Source organism: Notechis scutatus, chromosome 3, assembly GCF_049901735.1.
Source record: "Notechis scutatus isolate UNSWTSFEM ecotype Mainland chromosome 3, rNotScu1.2, whole genome shotgun sequence".
NCBI lineage: Eukaryota > Metazoa > Chordata > Lepidosauria > Squamata > Elapidae > Notechis > Notechis scutatus.
This window is the reverse complement of record NC_142011.1, coordinates 193,222,882-193,239,899: the sequence shown is the minus strand read 5'-3', so window position 1 is coordinate 193,239,899 and position 17,018 is coordinate 193,222,882. Positions and strand designations below refer to the sequence as shown.

At 40.2% G+C, this 17,018-nt stretch overlaps 1 protein-coding gene across 1 annotated transcript in view; it reads left to right on the top strand.

Annotated features, from left to right (window-relative positions):
- SAMD12 (sterile alpha motif domain containing 12) overlaps positions 1-5,732 on the top strand; it is a 292,967-nt gene extending 287,235 nt beyond the window's left edge. Inside the window, exon 6 of the mRNA XM_026689580.2 lies at positions 2,858-5,732. Within this exon, the coding sequence (XP_026545365.1) occupies positions 2,858-2,923 (66 nt within the window). The 3' untranslated portion in view covers positions 2,924-5,732. The remainder of the gene's footprint in view (positions 1-2,857) is intronic.
- Positions 5,733-17,018: the final 11,286 nt, after the last annotated feature.

Below are 17,018 nucleotides of genomic sequence, written 5' to 3'. Positions count from 1 at the left end.
CAGTTTGCCCTTTGAAATAACTGAATGGCATCTGCTTCTGACTCAAAATCAGTGGGGAGAATATATCATCTCCCAAGTCTTTTCTGCTGTTTGTCTAATAGCTTAGAAGAATAGTATTCAATGAATGGCAGATTTTGTGTTAGAATAACAAGAGTTGGAAGGGATCCTGGAGGTCTTGTAGTCTGACCCCCTGCTCAAGCAGGAGACCCTATACGATTCCAGACAATTGTCTGTCCAGTCTCTTCTTAAAAGTCTCTAGTGATGGAGCACCCACAACTTCTGAAGGCAAGCTGTTCCACTAGTTAATTGTTCTTACTGTTAGGAAGTTACTCCTTAGTTCTAGGCTGCTTCTGTCCTTAATTAGTTTTTATCCATTGAAAAATAAGTTGAAAGAGGAAGGAAAGATGCCAGCTCTAAGATTACAGTGAGATTACACTTACCACTTATCATAAGGATGTGAGTTTTATTTATAGTAAATTTTTCTTCATTTAAAAAAAAGTTTTTATTGGAATTATCTTTTTAATCCATTAAAAAAAACCTCCGCGTGTTTTTACCTTGTAAATGTGGGTTACAGAAAAAGTGAAGTCACCTTAGATCTGTGCTTGATTCTTGATGACTTCATGACCATGTCCATATAGTTTTCATAGTAACTGGACAGATGTGCTTTACCATTGTTTTCTTCCGTAAGGACATTCTTCAAATTGATAGAACAAGCATATTGTAATTGAGTAGGTGAAAGACGAGCAGATGCATCCATACAACATGATAAGTTGCTTATTTCTAATCCTAGTTAGAGGTCGTTTTTAGGATCATCCTATTAAAGAGGGCTGGGATTTATTTTTCCACTGTCTTCAAAGGCAGATTGAGATCTCTTGGACTTTAATTCCAATTGCATATTGGCAGAAATGTTTTAACAGTGAGAACAAATTGGAAATAAATTCATAAGGCCAGATGACTTCATAAAAGGCCTTCAAGCAGAGGCTGATGGCTTTTGAAACTTAAGATTCCATGCATCAAGCAGAGTAGCCTAAATTGAGATAAGTACTATGGATGGAAGTTCCAATAAAATAGCAGTGAAGCATCCATTTTAATGAATGCTTTAAAGTGGAAAGAAAATGACAACTGAAGAAACTGGCAAAAGATGCAGACCTACACCCAGGTGAATAAAAGAAGGAAGAATATGGCAGATTGGTGGGGGGAAATCACATAAGATAGCGGCAGAAACAAATCCCTTTGCCAAGTTTATCATTGTTTTAACAGACTAAAAGATTGATTTTAAGGCTCTGGTTTTTAAAAAGTTGTTCTTAGGTCCTCTTGCATGTTGTACAAACAAGAAGGTGACGCATATTCAATAACTGTAAAAATATAGTAGCAAGTTTGGTTCATGAAGACAGTACAAGAAATAGATCATTTTTGTCTTTGAACCCATTGGTGATGTTCTGAAAACCCTACCTTTTGAGATATGGCTCTGGAGAAAATATGGCCAGGAGAAATACAAAGCAGAATTATTTGGGACTGGTTAATGATTGGATATAAGAGTGAGAACATTTCACTGATCTGCAAAAAAAAAAAAAAAAAAAGAGTTGATTTGAAGGGTCACAGAAAGTATTCTGAGATCACAAAAATATTAAACACCAAGCTATATTAAGAAGAATATTGATCAAATAATTTGGAAACAGCTATTCAAATACTTCTGATGTGACCTATGGTTAATGCGCTAATTGATGTAATTAATATTGAGAATAATGTTCAAGTCAAAACAGATGGCAGTGGGACCGAGATGATCTTGAAAAAAAAAAGTTCTTGAATTGGAAACCATATGTAAATTCCAACTCTGAAAGTAAATTAGAAGATAACATGGACATATTGTGTGATGACCTGGAATGGTGCTTAATTTAAGGAAAACATTGCCTTCTAAAGTGTTGGGGGATATAGGGTATCATGCCCCTGGTGGAGACTGACTCTGAGAGAGAGGAGGAACAGCCAACAGGGAGTGGAAGTGTGGCTCCAGAGGCGGTGGAGGAGGCTGGGGAAGGGCAGAGGCCGGCTGAGCAGTCAGAGGAGGACCCAGGCCCATCCCCTATCCATCCTAGGTCACGCAGGGAGGAGAGGATCAGGGAAAAACGTGGTCTACTCGGGAGGAGAGGGCCTTGATCCTCTTCATGGGTTGCAGGTGTGAGATCTGCATAAGAGTTTGGACCTGCGTGCTAACAAACGCTGGAGACAAATCAGTGTTTTATTCCTGGATGAGTGTTTTTCCTGGATGAGGTTTATCTTGGTTGGCATTCTTCCAATGGACTGTACCTGGTTATCTTCCTGAAGTTTGTAATTATTTATCCCGGTTTGTTGTGGAACTTTCTTCAGTGCGGTTTGTTTTTGGTTTTTATTTCGTTATCTGCTCTTTGAATTTGAACTGTATTTTTTTCGTTTGGAAAGTTATTATGAAAATAGTTTAATCTTCAACTGTGAACAATTAAACAGTGAAGCCAAGTTGAAGGCATTAAAGGACCTTTATTTACGTTTTGGTTTTTGTTATATTTTTGATACACTTTGGGTCATCACCTAGGGGAACAATGGAAAAAATAATTATCCATTAGTGCATAAGCTGTGGGGTCCTTGGTACTCTCTGAGTTTGGTGGTTTTCTTGAAGACATTTCATTACCAAACTAGGTAACATCATCAGTGCTAGAAGGAAGTGGGGTTTGCTCTTTTTTTTTTTTAAGCTTTAATGCAAATCTGAACTTTAGTTGGAGAGAACCATTCAGCTGTCTGCCCAATCTGAACAACAATATGTTGCAGTTGATTCAAACTCAGCTTGTATTTACTTCTCTTTTTCCTTTCTTCTCTGTTTTAACAGCCTCGACAGAGAGTTCCCCATAAACATCACCAACCTCTAAAGCTGCTGCCCTGCCAGATGATATAGAAACGAACTTTTCCATCTGAAAGAATGATAATAATAATAATTTTTTAAAAGAAACCTAAGAAATGGCACTGCCAGAAGAAAACAGCCACCAAGAACTGGACCCAAATCCAACTGATCTGATTAACAAGATAAGTTCTGAATAGCCTCTGATTTGCTGATGGAATCGCAGCGTGGCATGTAACCAACAACAGAACTCTTTCCACCTCAAAGTTGGTGGGGCTTTTTTACACCGGAAAACTGTTTCCAGTTTCATCACTGTGCATAAACTTTTATATCCCCATGAGGGAACTCTCTGTGACTTTCACTAAAGGGTCTGGGGTTTGGGTTTAATTGAGTTTTGTTTTTAGCATGGCAAACAATGGATTATATTATATATGCAGATTGCATGATTTTTTTTTTTTATGGGACCGGTAGTTCCAATTCTGCACACCTGAAATGTTCACCGATAACCCTTTACCCTACCCACCCACCCACCCCCGATAGGAACGTAGAAATATTTTGTGTTAGTGATACACGGAATGATATCCTGTTTTACAGTATCTGCAATCCATACATGGTCTCCACACAGACATTCTAGCCAATTTGGTGTGTATTGGGAATGTATCAGGTATCTGCATTGAGATTATATATCTTGCGTGATTCACCATGTGCATTGCTTCAGTAGCAAAGTTGGCTTGGTAACTCACATGGATATTGTCGTGGCTGTTTTGACTCTTCACTTGTAGAAGTAGTAGAATGAGAGCACGTATGTTCCTTTGCTGCACCTACTCTCCAAAAACAACAAGCAAGATTATATTTCTGTTGCATGTTAAATAATAGAGAAGAAATTAATGGAGATAAAAGATTTCTGTCTTCTTGCAAGAATCCCCTGACTTTCAACAATTGAAGACACACATAACATTTCAGTAGCAACGTGGCCAGTCTGAAAACATTCTCATTGCACTGGGTAGAAATGCAGTGTTTTCTACTACACAGTTGTAGCAAAAGCCAGCTATAAAAAAAAATGCTGATCGGTGGTTAGCATAGGCAACGTTATTCTTGGCTGTATTAAATGCTTGCTTGTTTTCAATAGAACAGACAAAAATACGAATAGCGAACTGATAAACAATTACCATCTTACTCCATAAGTGATTTTAATTCTTTTTCCTTTGAAGTCACATGCCCCATTTAAAGTAGTATAGAGTAACAGATTGAGTTTTGGGCTTGCTAGTAGTACAAGCCTACTGTAGTGAGCACACATTACTGTATAATTGGTATATTTATCTTCACTCCTGGAAGTGTTGAAAATTAGAACATCTACTTTTTAGGTGACATATGGAGAAAATGTTAAAGATAATGAATGCAGATCACAACTCTTTGCAAGGAAATAGGGTGATTGCCCATCAAGATCTTCCTAGTTTCTTTCTTAAGTAGAATTGCATTTGTTCAAGTATGTTCTTAAGCAGTTCTGCCCAATGACATTTTCTTCCATTGACATCCAACTTAGTCTTGGGGTTCACTTTTTTTTGTTGTTCATCTGGTGTGCCATATTGACCTCAAACTCTTTTTCAATCAACTATCAGTTAGTGCAAGCAAGCCAAAATTTCACAAGCCAAGGATATGTTAAAATCTCAATCACCTTGAACAAGGATAATTTATACTACAGATAGGTGTCCACAAATATATTATGTTTTTAATCTGTCTTGACCCTCACCTTTATACCTGAAATCTGTTTTTGCTTTGGGGGTTTTTTTGCTCTCACAGACGAGTTTGAGCAGAAATGTTTACTTTCCACATAACTGTAGCTGGCTTAAGACTGTTGCAACCAACATGAGCTCTTCTCTCCATTATTCTTTGTCCAGATTTCCAGAACACAGCAGGCTGTGGTTTAATTTTTATCCTTACCAATTCTGAGTCAGTGCTTTCCCATAAACCTTTGTTCCTTCATTTCTTCTGGAAACAAAAACCCTTTCTAGCAAAAAATAATAATAATGATAGCATCCGTAGAAAACAAGTGTCTGATTCTAATTATCCCTAAATCAAGCAATGCAGATCTTCAGTTGAACTTTCTCCTGCTTGATAGACTGTTAAAAACTTGTGTGGTTTTCACCTACACATACAGACACACACTTTTGTTGTGCAATTCATGCTTTTCCACTTGTCAATGTTTCAAGATGTACTTGAAGCTATTTTACGAGAAGAGCGGCTTATCTCCCAGCATGGACCCTGAACTATTCATATCTATTGCTTCCTTGAAATTTTGTTAAAGATTTCTTCCTAGTTTAGATCAAGGGTGTCAAACTCAAGGCCCAAGGGCCAGATGTGGCCCACGGGGTGCTTAGATCCGAAAGAGCATAGGATTGGCCTGTTGTATCTGTGTCAGCAAAAGTGGGCTCCCAATCTCCATTTTCAGCTGGGATGGCCTCCTGCAACCCTCTGCCAGTGAAAACGGAGCTCGGGAGCCAGTTTTCGCTGGTAAAACACTTAGGCTGCCACAGGCATCCCTGACACGAGTTATATCAAGCTGACCATGCCCACACACACACACCACCCTCCCGAGGTCAAACACAACCCTGAAGTGGCCCTCAATGACATTGAGTTTGACAGGCCTGTCATGAAAGCCTTCACGACAGGAGCAAATCCAAAGTCAGTCATGTCTTAGGCACATTTTAGGTTTCAACAGAACTGTGATATGGGTAAACCACTTTCAATGAGAAAGTTTTCTCTGCTGTGATTATTTGAGAAGGTTTTCATAATGTGTTGCCAGCATATGACACTTAGATCACTTTAGTTCCAGGGATGTCCACTCAGTGTAGTGTTTTGTTTTGTTTTTAATGTCAAGATAGGAGCCATTGAAGCTCTGTTTGGTTTTTATGTGTTTTGCCATATGACACACATTCAATCAATCAAGCTTGTTACAGCCAAAGACCAAAGATCAGAACAAAAGAAAAACAAAAACCCTCAAAGAATATCCAGTTTCAAAGTCTAGAATAAAGTAATAAACAACTCATAAAATCCATATTAAAATCACAACTTGGCATCCAATCTGTCCTTACATCGCCTTACTATACTATAATATCGATCCTTAAACAGTGAGCCCTATAGTCATTAAATACTAAAATGCAAATAAATAGTAATGCAAAAGAATAGTAATGCAAAAGGCATTGCTACATTAGTGGTGTAAAATAAGCTATGGTGGATTAATCATGTGTTTCTGACAAATCCCGTGTTGCTATGCAGAATCAAGCCACCTGCACTGTAATCACAGTGACACACATTAAAAATGGGCATAGCTTTGCATGTTGTGAGTATTCTCTTAACTTTTCTTTTTTACCGTGCCCTCTAGACATCCTTATTTAGTCATGAGTCTCCTCTATTTGCAGTCTTCGTAGAGAAAAGATAGTGTGTCTTATTACATGAAGAAAAAGAATACTTCCAAATATTAAAAAAAGTCCCAGTCTTTTATGCTGGAGCAGGAAAGTAGCAAGTGAAAAAGAGCAATAGGATTAAAGTAATATTCCAGGGGAAAAAAATCAATCGCCATTAGTCTTAGACAAGACAGCCACCAATATTAAACTCTAATAAAGAACCAGATCTACAATCAGTGCCTCAGATTATTATCAGCTGTGGTGACAAACTTACTCGCGTGTGCCTCAGTAGAATTACTACTTTCTTAACAGACTTTTTCAGCACATTTTTTCCCCTTTCATCAATGGTTTATTGTATATACAGGCTCCTTTAATCAGCTTCCTCTTTTAACAATCCATCTGCAGACTCCACTGTCCAAGAAAATAGGTTGAGGCCTGCTAGATCAGAACTCACTGTTAGTCCAATATAATAGGTTCAACTCTGATCAGCTAATGGCCTCTGGACCCATAGGGCCTAAAAAACCTTCATTTGGGCTTCCAGTGTCTGGAATGTATATTTATTAGAGTCCTGATCTCTTCCGTTCTCCCTTGGTTTTCAATAGATTTGTATCTGAGACAGTGGTGGGATTCAAAAAAATTTTACTACTAGTTCTGTGAGTGTGGCATGGTGGGCATGGCATAGTGGGTGTGGCTTGGGGTGTGTGGCTTGGGGGGCATGGCTTGGGGGGCATGGCAGCGGGTGGATACTGTAAAATCTCCATTCCCACCCCACTCCAGGGGAAGGTTACTGCAAAATCCCATTCCCTCTCCACCCCAGTCACCCACTTTCCAGCTCCGTTCTCCTGTGCAGGACAACAAAAGAAGACCCAGCCAATCAGCTGGGACTCCGGAGGGAGAGAATAGATGGGGGCGGGGCCAGTGAGAGGTGGTATTTGCAGGTACTCCAAACTACTCACAATTTCTGCTACCGGTTCTCCAGAACTGGTCAGAACCTGCTGAATACCACCTCTGATCTGAGACCTGCCTGAAAGAATAATAATAAATTTGACAAGTGAGAAGGGCCAGAGCAGAGTTCAGACTTTGATTGAAGAAGGTCCTAAATTCAATCACCAGCAACTTAAGTTAATCGAATCTCAGGTAGTGGAACTGGAAAAGACTACAACTATCAGATTTAGGTTGCAAAAATCAGAATGACCACTACATGCCAATATAAGGTTACACATTTTTCTGAATCACCACGCTACGGACCAGCACATGGTAGAACAGCCATGAAGGCCTTGGAAAGGACCCTCCAACATTGTTATTGTACCTTCAAAGATGAACATGGTGCAAGCCATGGTATTCTCTGTATTCCAGGGAAGTAAAAGTTGGACTTTAAAAGAGAAAGCAAGATAGGGATACTTACATTGATACTGTTGAATGTTAGTGTTGAAGAAGCCCCCTGAGAGAATTGTGGGCAGCCCAAAAAACAAACCAATGGATCATCAAACAAATCAACCCCAAGTTCTCACTGGAAGCAGATATGTTTCTTTTCTGATCTAGGCTTCCCCAAAAAGCACTAAGCAGACTCTGTCCCGGCAAAACCCCTTCTATTAAACGAAGGTGAATTTCTTGCTTTCACATTCAGCCAAAGGCCTGGCAAACAGTTTCAAGGATATAATTAGGAGCATAGACCTTATCTAGCTTGGAGAACTGCCATATAAATATTTTCAAACGCAGTGCTGACAAGGAAGGGCTTGTCACAGAGTCTCTGAGATGCACAGATAGATATTTACAATGCTGCAGTGAACAAATTGTTTCCCGCAAAAGCCTCCTCCCCTTTTTCTCCTCTTTTAATCCCTGTGGGAGAGGCCATTCACCATCCACTTGTGGCTTTACTCCCACATCGACCCTTAGTTCTTAACTGTTCTTTTCTTTTGGCAGCTCTGTGCATGCATAGGCTGGGAACCAGCTCCAACTGCTCCCCTGCCTCACTGCTGTCTGAGCCCAAAGGCAACTGAGGACTGCCAGCCTGCTCTGGCCCCATCTCTGCCTCTGATGCAGAGCCCTCATCTGAGCCTTCCTCAGCATCCAGGACTGGCCCATGTTCCTCCCCAACCTCTTCACTGTCCAACTCTGCTGCCAACTCTACTACCCGCTGGCGGGCCACAACAGTTTCCTACACTGGAGGCTCAAGGAATCTTACTTCGGGCACATTAGTTGAAGACCTAATAGTCCTCAACTTACAACATTTAGTGACCGTTCAAAGTTACAACAACGCTGAAAAAAGTGACATGATGATTGTTGTAGCATCCCCATGGTCACATGCTTTCCATTCATTTATTTATTTAGCATATGGCACATGTTATCCAGGGATCACTGAGGTGGCTGGCTGCCTCTGTGAAAGGAATTTTTTTTGGGGGGGGGGTGTTATCTTTACCCGCGGGATGCCTGAATGCCGGTAGGTATTTGGGGGAGGCTCCTTTCTTGTACCCACATGGTTTATTCGTTCACGGGAACCGAACTGCCGAGCTGTCGACCTCAGCAGTGCGGAGGCCCAGCATCTTACCACGTAATTCACCGTGACTCTCTCTTTACATTCAAAGAAAGGGAGTCACATGACCCAGGACAATGCAACCATCATAAATATGAACCAGTGGTCAAGCATCTTTACATTCAGATGCTAGACAACTGACTCACATTTATGATGGTTGCAGTGTCCCTGCGACCTTGTCGCAATCAGCATCAATAGGGAAGCCAGATTCATTTAACAACCATGTTACTAATTTAACAACTGTGGTGATTCTCTTAACAAATGTGGCAAGAAAAGTCGTAAAGCGGGACAAAACTCACTTAGCAAATTTCTCACTTGGCAACATAAATTCTGGGCTCCATTGTGGTTGTAAGACGAGGATTACCTGTACTGAGAAAGAGAAGAGGACAACCAGCATTAAAGTAGATAGTATCAAGGAATAGATCATTGGAAAACCTGAGAGATCAGGTTACAACTAGATCATCATGGGGAAAGTCTATATCATTACTAGGAATCCAAAATTAATTGAAGGTACACAATCACATGTTTGGTGTCATCTGGTGGTCTTCTGTTTTTTCTGCATTCCAGATCTGTTAGTTTGTAGAAAAGACTTCTGCTTAAAGCTTAGAAGAAACCTTGCTAGTTTGGCAGAGGTAATTCTAAGTTAAACAGACCAATGATCTTATTCAATATATTCAGTGTCATTTATTAATGTAGCAAAAGCAGAAACATAATTGCACACAGTGAAACTTGAAGCTTCTGTTCTGCTCTTCAACTTACTGTAAATATTGTCCATTTTCGGGTTTACTTTTCAATATTTTGAATATTGTAGCTGCATCTCACCTTAGCTTCCATTTAATCTTTTCGCAACTGGTTCTTTTATCTCCCCATCACAGTATTTTCATTGTGGCACTAATATTGCTCTTTTCTAAGTCCTTTCCAAATTCTCAAATATCCGTGGCCAGCTATAGCCACTCATTGATTTGATTGTGCATTGATTTTCACACTTGCCTGCATGACTGTTCTTAACATCTTGAATCTCCTAATGGAGTACATTTTGCCCTGCAGATTTTGAATTCATATAAAACAATGGTTCTCAACCTTTTCTTCACCTTTTGGGCCACGGACCATGGCCACAGACCACCAAGACTTAAGGCACTAGGCTGCATCAAGCTTTCTCAGTCCCCCTGAGATGACATTGTTTGCCCATCCCCCCACCAAGGGCTCCATGGACCACAGGTTGAGAACCACTTATATAAACAATTGACTGGTTCCTCAATATCTACACATCAACCAGAGATCACATCCAATAATTGAGAGCCAAACACTTACTACTTTACTACTAATACTTTCTGAAGAAATCCCAGCTGCCCAATGTACATTTTGAAGGTCTATACCTGATCACATTCACTGGAAATTCTGAGAGTTATATTCCCAATCTAAAAAATGGGTGCCAACATGAAGGATTTAGTATTAAGCAATTTATTCTGCATGATGATGATAATGATGATGATGATGATGATGATGATAGTGCATCCCTACAAGATGATGTTCATTACCAAAAGATGCAGCAACTATTATTTACTGTTATATAGGCCTCAAATGTACAAAAATTCTCAGGTGTTACTTTAATCCAAAGCTAGAACTAAACATCAGGTTGTCTACAATAGCCCATATTTTGCTTGTACTTCAGGTGGATAAGTTTCTAAAAGGTTTCTCCAAGTTCCGCCAAAATTCCTTCTGCTCCATTGTTACTATTGTTGAAAACTGCTTTCTTTTAGGATAGAATTAAGCACACCCAAACGGTTTCAACAGAACAGATGTAAGCCTATGTTTAAGTCTCTGTTTTTTAAGTTTTTAAATTCAGCAAGAGTGCATTATTACATTTAAAACCAACAGTTCTTGATTCTGGTCTCTCATAAAATGACCAGTGGGAAGTATTTATTTCTCATGGGCCTCAGGCAAATATAGAATGCATTCTGACATGCAGTCTGGTCAAATATGTCTTTATTACCATGAAATTAAAATAAAAGTCTGAATAGTTACCGTGTGTGTATTTGTTAATGGTGTCAGTCATTTCTTTCTAAAAAAATTTCACAGGATGAGCAAGAGTTCCCCCAATTATAACAGAATCACAGAGTTGGAAGGACCTTGGATATCCTCTAGTCCAACTCCCTGCTCAAGTAGGAAACCCAACACCATTCTGAGCAAATGGATGTCTAATCTCTTCTAATCACTCTCAATATATTTGAATCCTTATTTGTGTAATAAAGAAGAAAGACAAAGTCTCCAGGATGAAAATTTTGAAAATACAGCTGTTGTATTAACTTGTAACTGGTAATGATTTGGACTCAGTTCAAATTTGGATTGAATCCAAATCATTTGGACTGAATCCAAATCATTTGGATTGAATCCAAATCATTTGGATTGAATTCAATGATGGAATTCAGCCGGGTCAGACCGGTTCACACGAACCGGTTGTTAAGATTTTGCACAGTTCAGAGGACTGGCAAATCCCACCTCTGGCTGACCATGCCTTGCCCTGCCCCTCCCCACCTATTCATCCTTCATCTCATCCATTTGCCTGGCATAGCTGCTGCTGCTCTCTGTCTGACTCCCTCGCTTGGTTTCTGAGGGCCAGCCAGCTTGCCTGCTTTTGGCTGCATCCCACGTGGCACTCTCCACGTGGCCCAGCTGAGCTGCCCTGATCTGCCTGTCAGCCTGGGTGACTCTGCAAATAACAAGGCCTGAATCCTAGCCTAGCTGCCTCCCGCATGGCCCAACCAGCTTGCCTGCTTTCTGTGTCGTTGAATCCCATGCAGCACTCTCCACATGGCCCAGCTGAGCTACCCTGATCTGCCTGGGTGAGTGACTGCAAGCAGCAAGGCTTGAATCCTCCACATCACCCACCCAGCCAGCTTGCTTGCCTTCCCCTCTGCCTTTCCCGCTGCCTTCCCCACAGTCTTTGAGGCCCAGCATGCTTGCCTACCTTCTCTGCTGCCTTCCCCACTGTCCCTGAGGCCACTTGCCTCCCTTTCTCTCTGCCTTCCCCACAGTCCCCGAGGCCCAGCATGCTTGCCTGTCACTGCCGCCTCATTGCCTGCCGGCTGCCAAGCAATGGATGCTGCAGAGACAGATTTCCTATGTACCATTCTGAATGGGCATAGCCAGCTCGATGTCACTCACAGCAAGGTGCCACCCCAAGGTGCCACATGACCTCCCCCAAGCCACCCAACCAGTCACTAGGAGAACCAGTTGTTAAATTACTTGAATCCCACCATTGATTGAATTCCAAAATTGGTGCTATCAGGACAAAGACACTCGATACACTGCACACTCAATTCCAAGGCCTTCTTATCTCTGATGCTTTAATCCTCCATCTCATATGATCCCTAATTGTAATGGGCAAGGAGAAGGCAAGACTACTTCTGGCCCTTTATTCAGCACTCTCAAAGCTGGAATTTAAAGCTGCACATGAAATTCAATCCAAGCATGAAGCGTGCATCATTTCAATTTGAGGTAGAAGAAGCCACAGCTGGAATATCAATTTTTAGTTAGAAAAACAGATTTTGGAGAGAGTTTGGTTGTGAATACCAAGGTTTGAAAATGTTTGTCCAATCTTGTTATGAATAACAGAATTGGAAGGGACCTTGGAGATCTTCTAGTCTAACCCCCTGTTCAAGCAGGAGACCCTATACTATTTTGGACAAATGGCTATCCAATCTCTTCTTTAAAACCTCCAGTGATGGAGCAACCACAAATAGTGTTTTGTATTTCTCCATCCCATTTTCCAGGATACACTGGAGATGATGACAGAAGGTGCTAAATAATGTCAAAATAATGGATAGGAGCAGGCATGAACCTTTTCCTTTTTACCGGTAGGCCTCAACTTGTTACTGGTTGATTAGTGATTGTTCGAAGTTATGATGGATCCCCAAAAACCTACTTATGATCCAAGTTTAAGATTCTGGCAGCTCTATAGTCACATGACCACATTCTGGGCACTCAGTAACGGGCCCACAGTTATGGCTGTATACATGATCATGATTTATGATGGTTTTACTGGCAACTGACATTTACTTCCAGTTTCCTGCAAAAAAAAAAAAAAAAGCCCCATAGCCAACAATGGGTTTACACAGAGTTTATTTAACGTCTGCTACTATCAAGATCATAAAATCAGCCATGCGATGACCCTCACAAGTTACTATTGTAATTGTAGGCTCAATTATCAACTACTGTTACTGTAGCCTCAATAAGCCAAGGGTTACCCATGTGAGAAGTAAAAAAGAAGAAATAATTATTCCTGTAAAAGAAAAATGTAAAAGGATCAGCATATTTCGCTTCTCTATGTTTCTCTTCTATTATAACCCCGGTGAAACATTAACACAGATAGAAGCGCTGACGAGATGAAATCCATTCAGCATAAGCTTAAGCAGAAGTCTACTTGAGGATAGTTGTCATGATGACCCAGAAAAGATAAACATGGCAGGATGTAGCAACTATTAAGCAAATGCTAAATAGATGATTGTTAAGCATGTTACTATGGAGTTAGACTGTGAACCCAGGCATCATCCTAAAAAGCATCTGAGAATCTTCTGATGCTCATTTTAACCAATGGGGCAGTGATGAAGGTGGGAGGTTTTGTACAATGTACAATTGTTTGTCTCATTGCCCTTGTGTCTCTCCCCAGAAAAGGACAAGGTGCCGGCTTTTGCAAAAGTCAATAAAGCTCTGGAAATTGTTCATGATGTCTCCTGTTGATTCAAACTTGAGAATTTGTAATCTCACACCTATATGTATGCATTTTCTCTTTCTCTCTCTCTCTCTCTCTCTTTCTCCCCTCTCTCCCTCCCTCCTCCCCCTCACTCTCCTAAAAGCTGCTCATCCAGTATAAAACAAGCATTTAAATTTAAACTAAAAATAAAAAAACCTATAAAACTGGATGAAGGAATGGGAATACATTTGTCTGGCACCAAAAATATGTTAAAGTGGGTGTTAGGAACACATGGCTGGGGAGACATTTTAGTCATCTACAAGAATTTCCCTTTCTTGTTGATTATTTTCTTTCCCTTATAACACCAACTCTCTTCTGTTTTTAGATCTTATCTTTTCCATCTCCTCCTCCATTCAGTTTCTTGAAGCCTAAAGCTTTTACCTCTTTTACCTCCTTCCACCTCTATCCATCAGATTTTTTTTTGGATCCTTGTCAAATTAAACTTTAATCAAGTCCTTTGGTCATTTTGCTTGCAGGATATCTTTGTAGAAACTCATATAGCCTGCTGTTAACTGAACCAAGATGGGCAAAAATCAGACTCCCAAAGCAGAATTTCAACCAGGAAGCTTAGAATGGAATGGAATGGGATGGGATGGGATGGGATGGGATGGGATGGGATAGGATAGGATAGGATAGGACAGAACAGAACAGAACAGAACAGAACAGAACAGAATAGAATTCTTTATTGGCCAAGTGTAATTGATACACAAGGAATTTGTCTTGGTGCATATGCTCTCAGTGTACATAGAAAAGATACATTCATCAAGAGTCAAGAATCATAAGGTACAACACTTAATAATAGTCATAGGGTACAATAAGCAATCAAATCCTACTAGGAGACAATAAAAATACAAGCAACAAGGTTACAGTCATACAGCCATAAGTGGGAGGAGATGGGTGAAAGGAAGGGTGGGAGAATTAGTAATAGTAAATAGTTAGTAGTAGCAGAATTATTAAATAGTTTGACAGTGTTGAGGGAATTATTTGTTTAGCAGAGTGATGGCGTTCAGGGGAAAAAAACTGTTCTTGTTCTTACAAAGCTGAGTCAACAGTATGAAGTTCAAATGTCATTAGATGATGTCCCAGGGCAAAAGTCTGGATTTAGGACATATGGGGACTTTTTTTTTAATTTAGTGACGTGGATCAATCAAGGAAGGAACACAGAAGTTGTGCAATGAACGGCAGCTGGCATTAAGCTAATAGGCTGGAGTCAAGATCCACTGAAAGGAACAACCTTGACTTGGCACAGATTTAGCACAAGTCACCAGGATTTTGCCTAATCCTTTCTGTGTTACAGAACAACTTGGTCAAATAACAACACTTTAACTTTCAGCACCTCCCTGCATTCTATGCTGGATCAGTTCCTGCAGAAGATAAGTGTCCACCAGATCTTCATCCAATCTTTTTGAAGGACACTTTCTCTGTCTATGGAGATTCTCAGTCATCCAGGTCATAAATGTTGTCCCAAAGGTGCTTTTTCAAAAGGCAACTGGACTTTGTTTTTCCTTGAACTGAAGTTCCTCTGAACTGAACTGAAGAGGAACTTCTTGGATGAGAAGTGAACGTTCTTCAAGGAAACACAAAGAAAGTCCAGTTGCCTTTTGGGTTTTTGTTTCTCTGTTGTCTTCCTCCCGATATGATGAATGCTACTTTACTAAGTTGTTTGCTCATGTAAGCCAGTACTGTCTAATCTGATTTGCAGCAGCTTTCCAACATCTAAACTTTTCCTTTTCAATTCTAATAAAGGGTAACTGGAGATGACAAGCATTGTTTGCTTGTATTATGGGCAATGAATGATTATGAATATGGTGTGATTCTCCAGTAGTCATAGGATGGGATGGGCAATGGAAGGAGGAGATAAGCTGGGACTTGCAGGAGTAGGTTAGAGGGAAGGCAGTTTTCCACATGTTCCTCCACCCAGCTACTTTGGTGAAAGTCCCTGTGATTTTAATTATTTTATATACCCTTTCAAATTCATGAAAGTGAAAGGCAAGGCATAGATAAGCCACTGTTCTCTAAACCATGAAAGTGTCCCTTAATTTCTCTTACTTTTTGTTTCTGTTTTCTTTGTCTTTTAAAGGTATGGATTGTCCAGTATTTGATTGTTTGATTTGATTGTGTTAAAGGAGATAACAATCATACAGAAATGACATTTGGAAAACTCTCTTTTTTTTTTACCTCTGGTATTGCTTATTTTTTGCTTTCCAAGGACACTCAGTTGCTCATGTTCTTTGTTCAGCCTTCTCTCTATTCCACAGAGTAAATTTGTTGTTTGACAAACAGACTTAAAGCAGCTTTGGAGTAAATTTTTGTAAATGATTTGTATGGTATAAAGTGTGTGGGACGGATCCTTCAATGGCAGGAAGACATTTCTTGTTGGAGAAAGCACTTGTGTGTTTGCATCCTCTCTAAATCTATTCCCTAATCTTCCTTCTCCTTCCCATTTTCCTTTTCCTCCATCCCCTTCTCCTTCTCCTCCTTCTCCTTCTGGGAGCTTCCAAATGCATAGAATCTACTCCCTATTTTTCCTTTGCCTTCCCCTTCCCCTTCTCCTTCTAGAAGCTTCCAAATACATAAAGAAAACATCCCCTTTGACCCCTTTGCATTTCCTGCCCCCCAAAAATAGTATCTTTAAATTTCTGTTTCTGAAAATACCTTTATTTATGGCATTCATAGTTGGATAAGCCACTCTGTTCTTGGTTCAATAATTTAAATATATATGGGAGATCCAAAAATGGCCAATAAAATTTAAGATTAATGACTTCCGTCTGGAATGAGTAAAATTATGGGAAACATGATAGCTGAAGTGAAACCGGGCTTTGCTTTTTTGCCCCTCTACATCCTCAAGAGCTGGTAAAATTAAAATAGGGTTTATGGAATCTTTGAGTTGAATTATACAGTGACTGCTACCATGGCACTGGGGAAGTGAACATGAAAGATTATTGAACATGAAAGATTATTGTTTTTAATTAGACATCAGAGAGCAAATCCTTGTTGGGCAGCATCCATCTCTGCTGGTCAGCCGCAGAGAACACCTGAGAGGTAGGAGGAGTGAGAAAGATCTGATGGATCATCATGGAAACTGTTCAGCAACATCCAGAATAAGATTTGCAAATCAGAATATTCACAATGTCCACACCTGGATTTGGCTTCCACTTTCTTGTAGGGTCGTAGCCAGTGGTGCGATTCAACTGGTGTAACAACCAGTTTGGTGAGTGCGTGCTTTGTGCATGTGTTCTACATTTGAAAAACCCCATTTTCAATCAATTACCTACCTTCTACTGCAGTCTCTGGGACTAAAACAGCGGAGGTGCGGCAAATCACTTTGCTGCGCAAATTAGCTGTGCTAAAAAAAAAACAGGAAATAAAACACAGGAAATAGCAGGGGCAGGTGGGCAGGGCCAGTTGCTCACTGAAACTACCAGTTCGCCTGAATCAGTCCAAACCAGTAAAATCCCATCC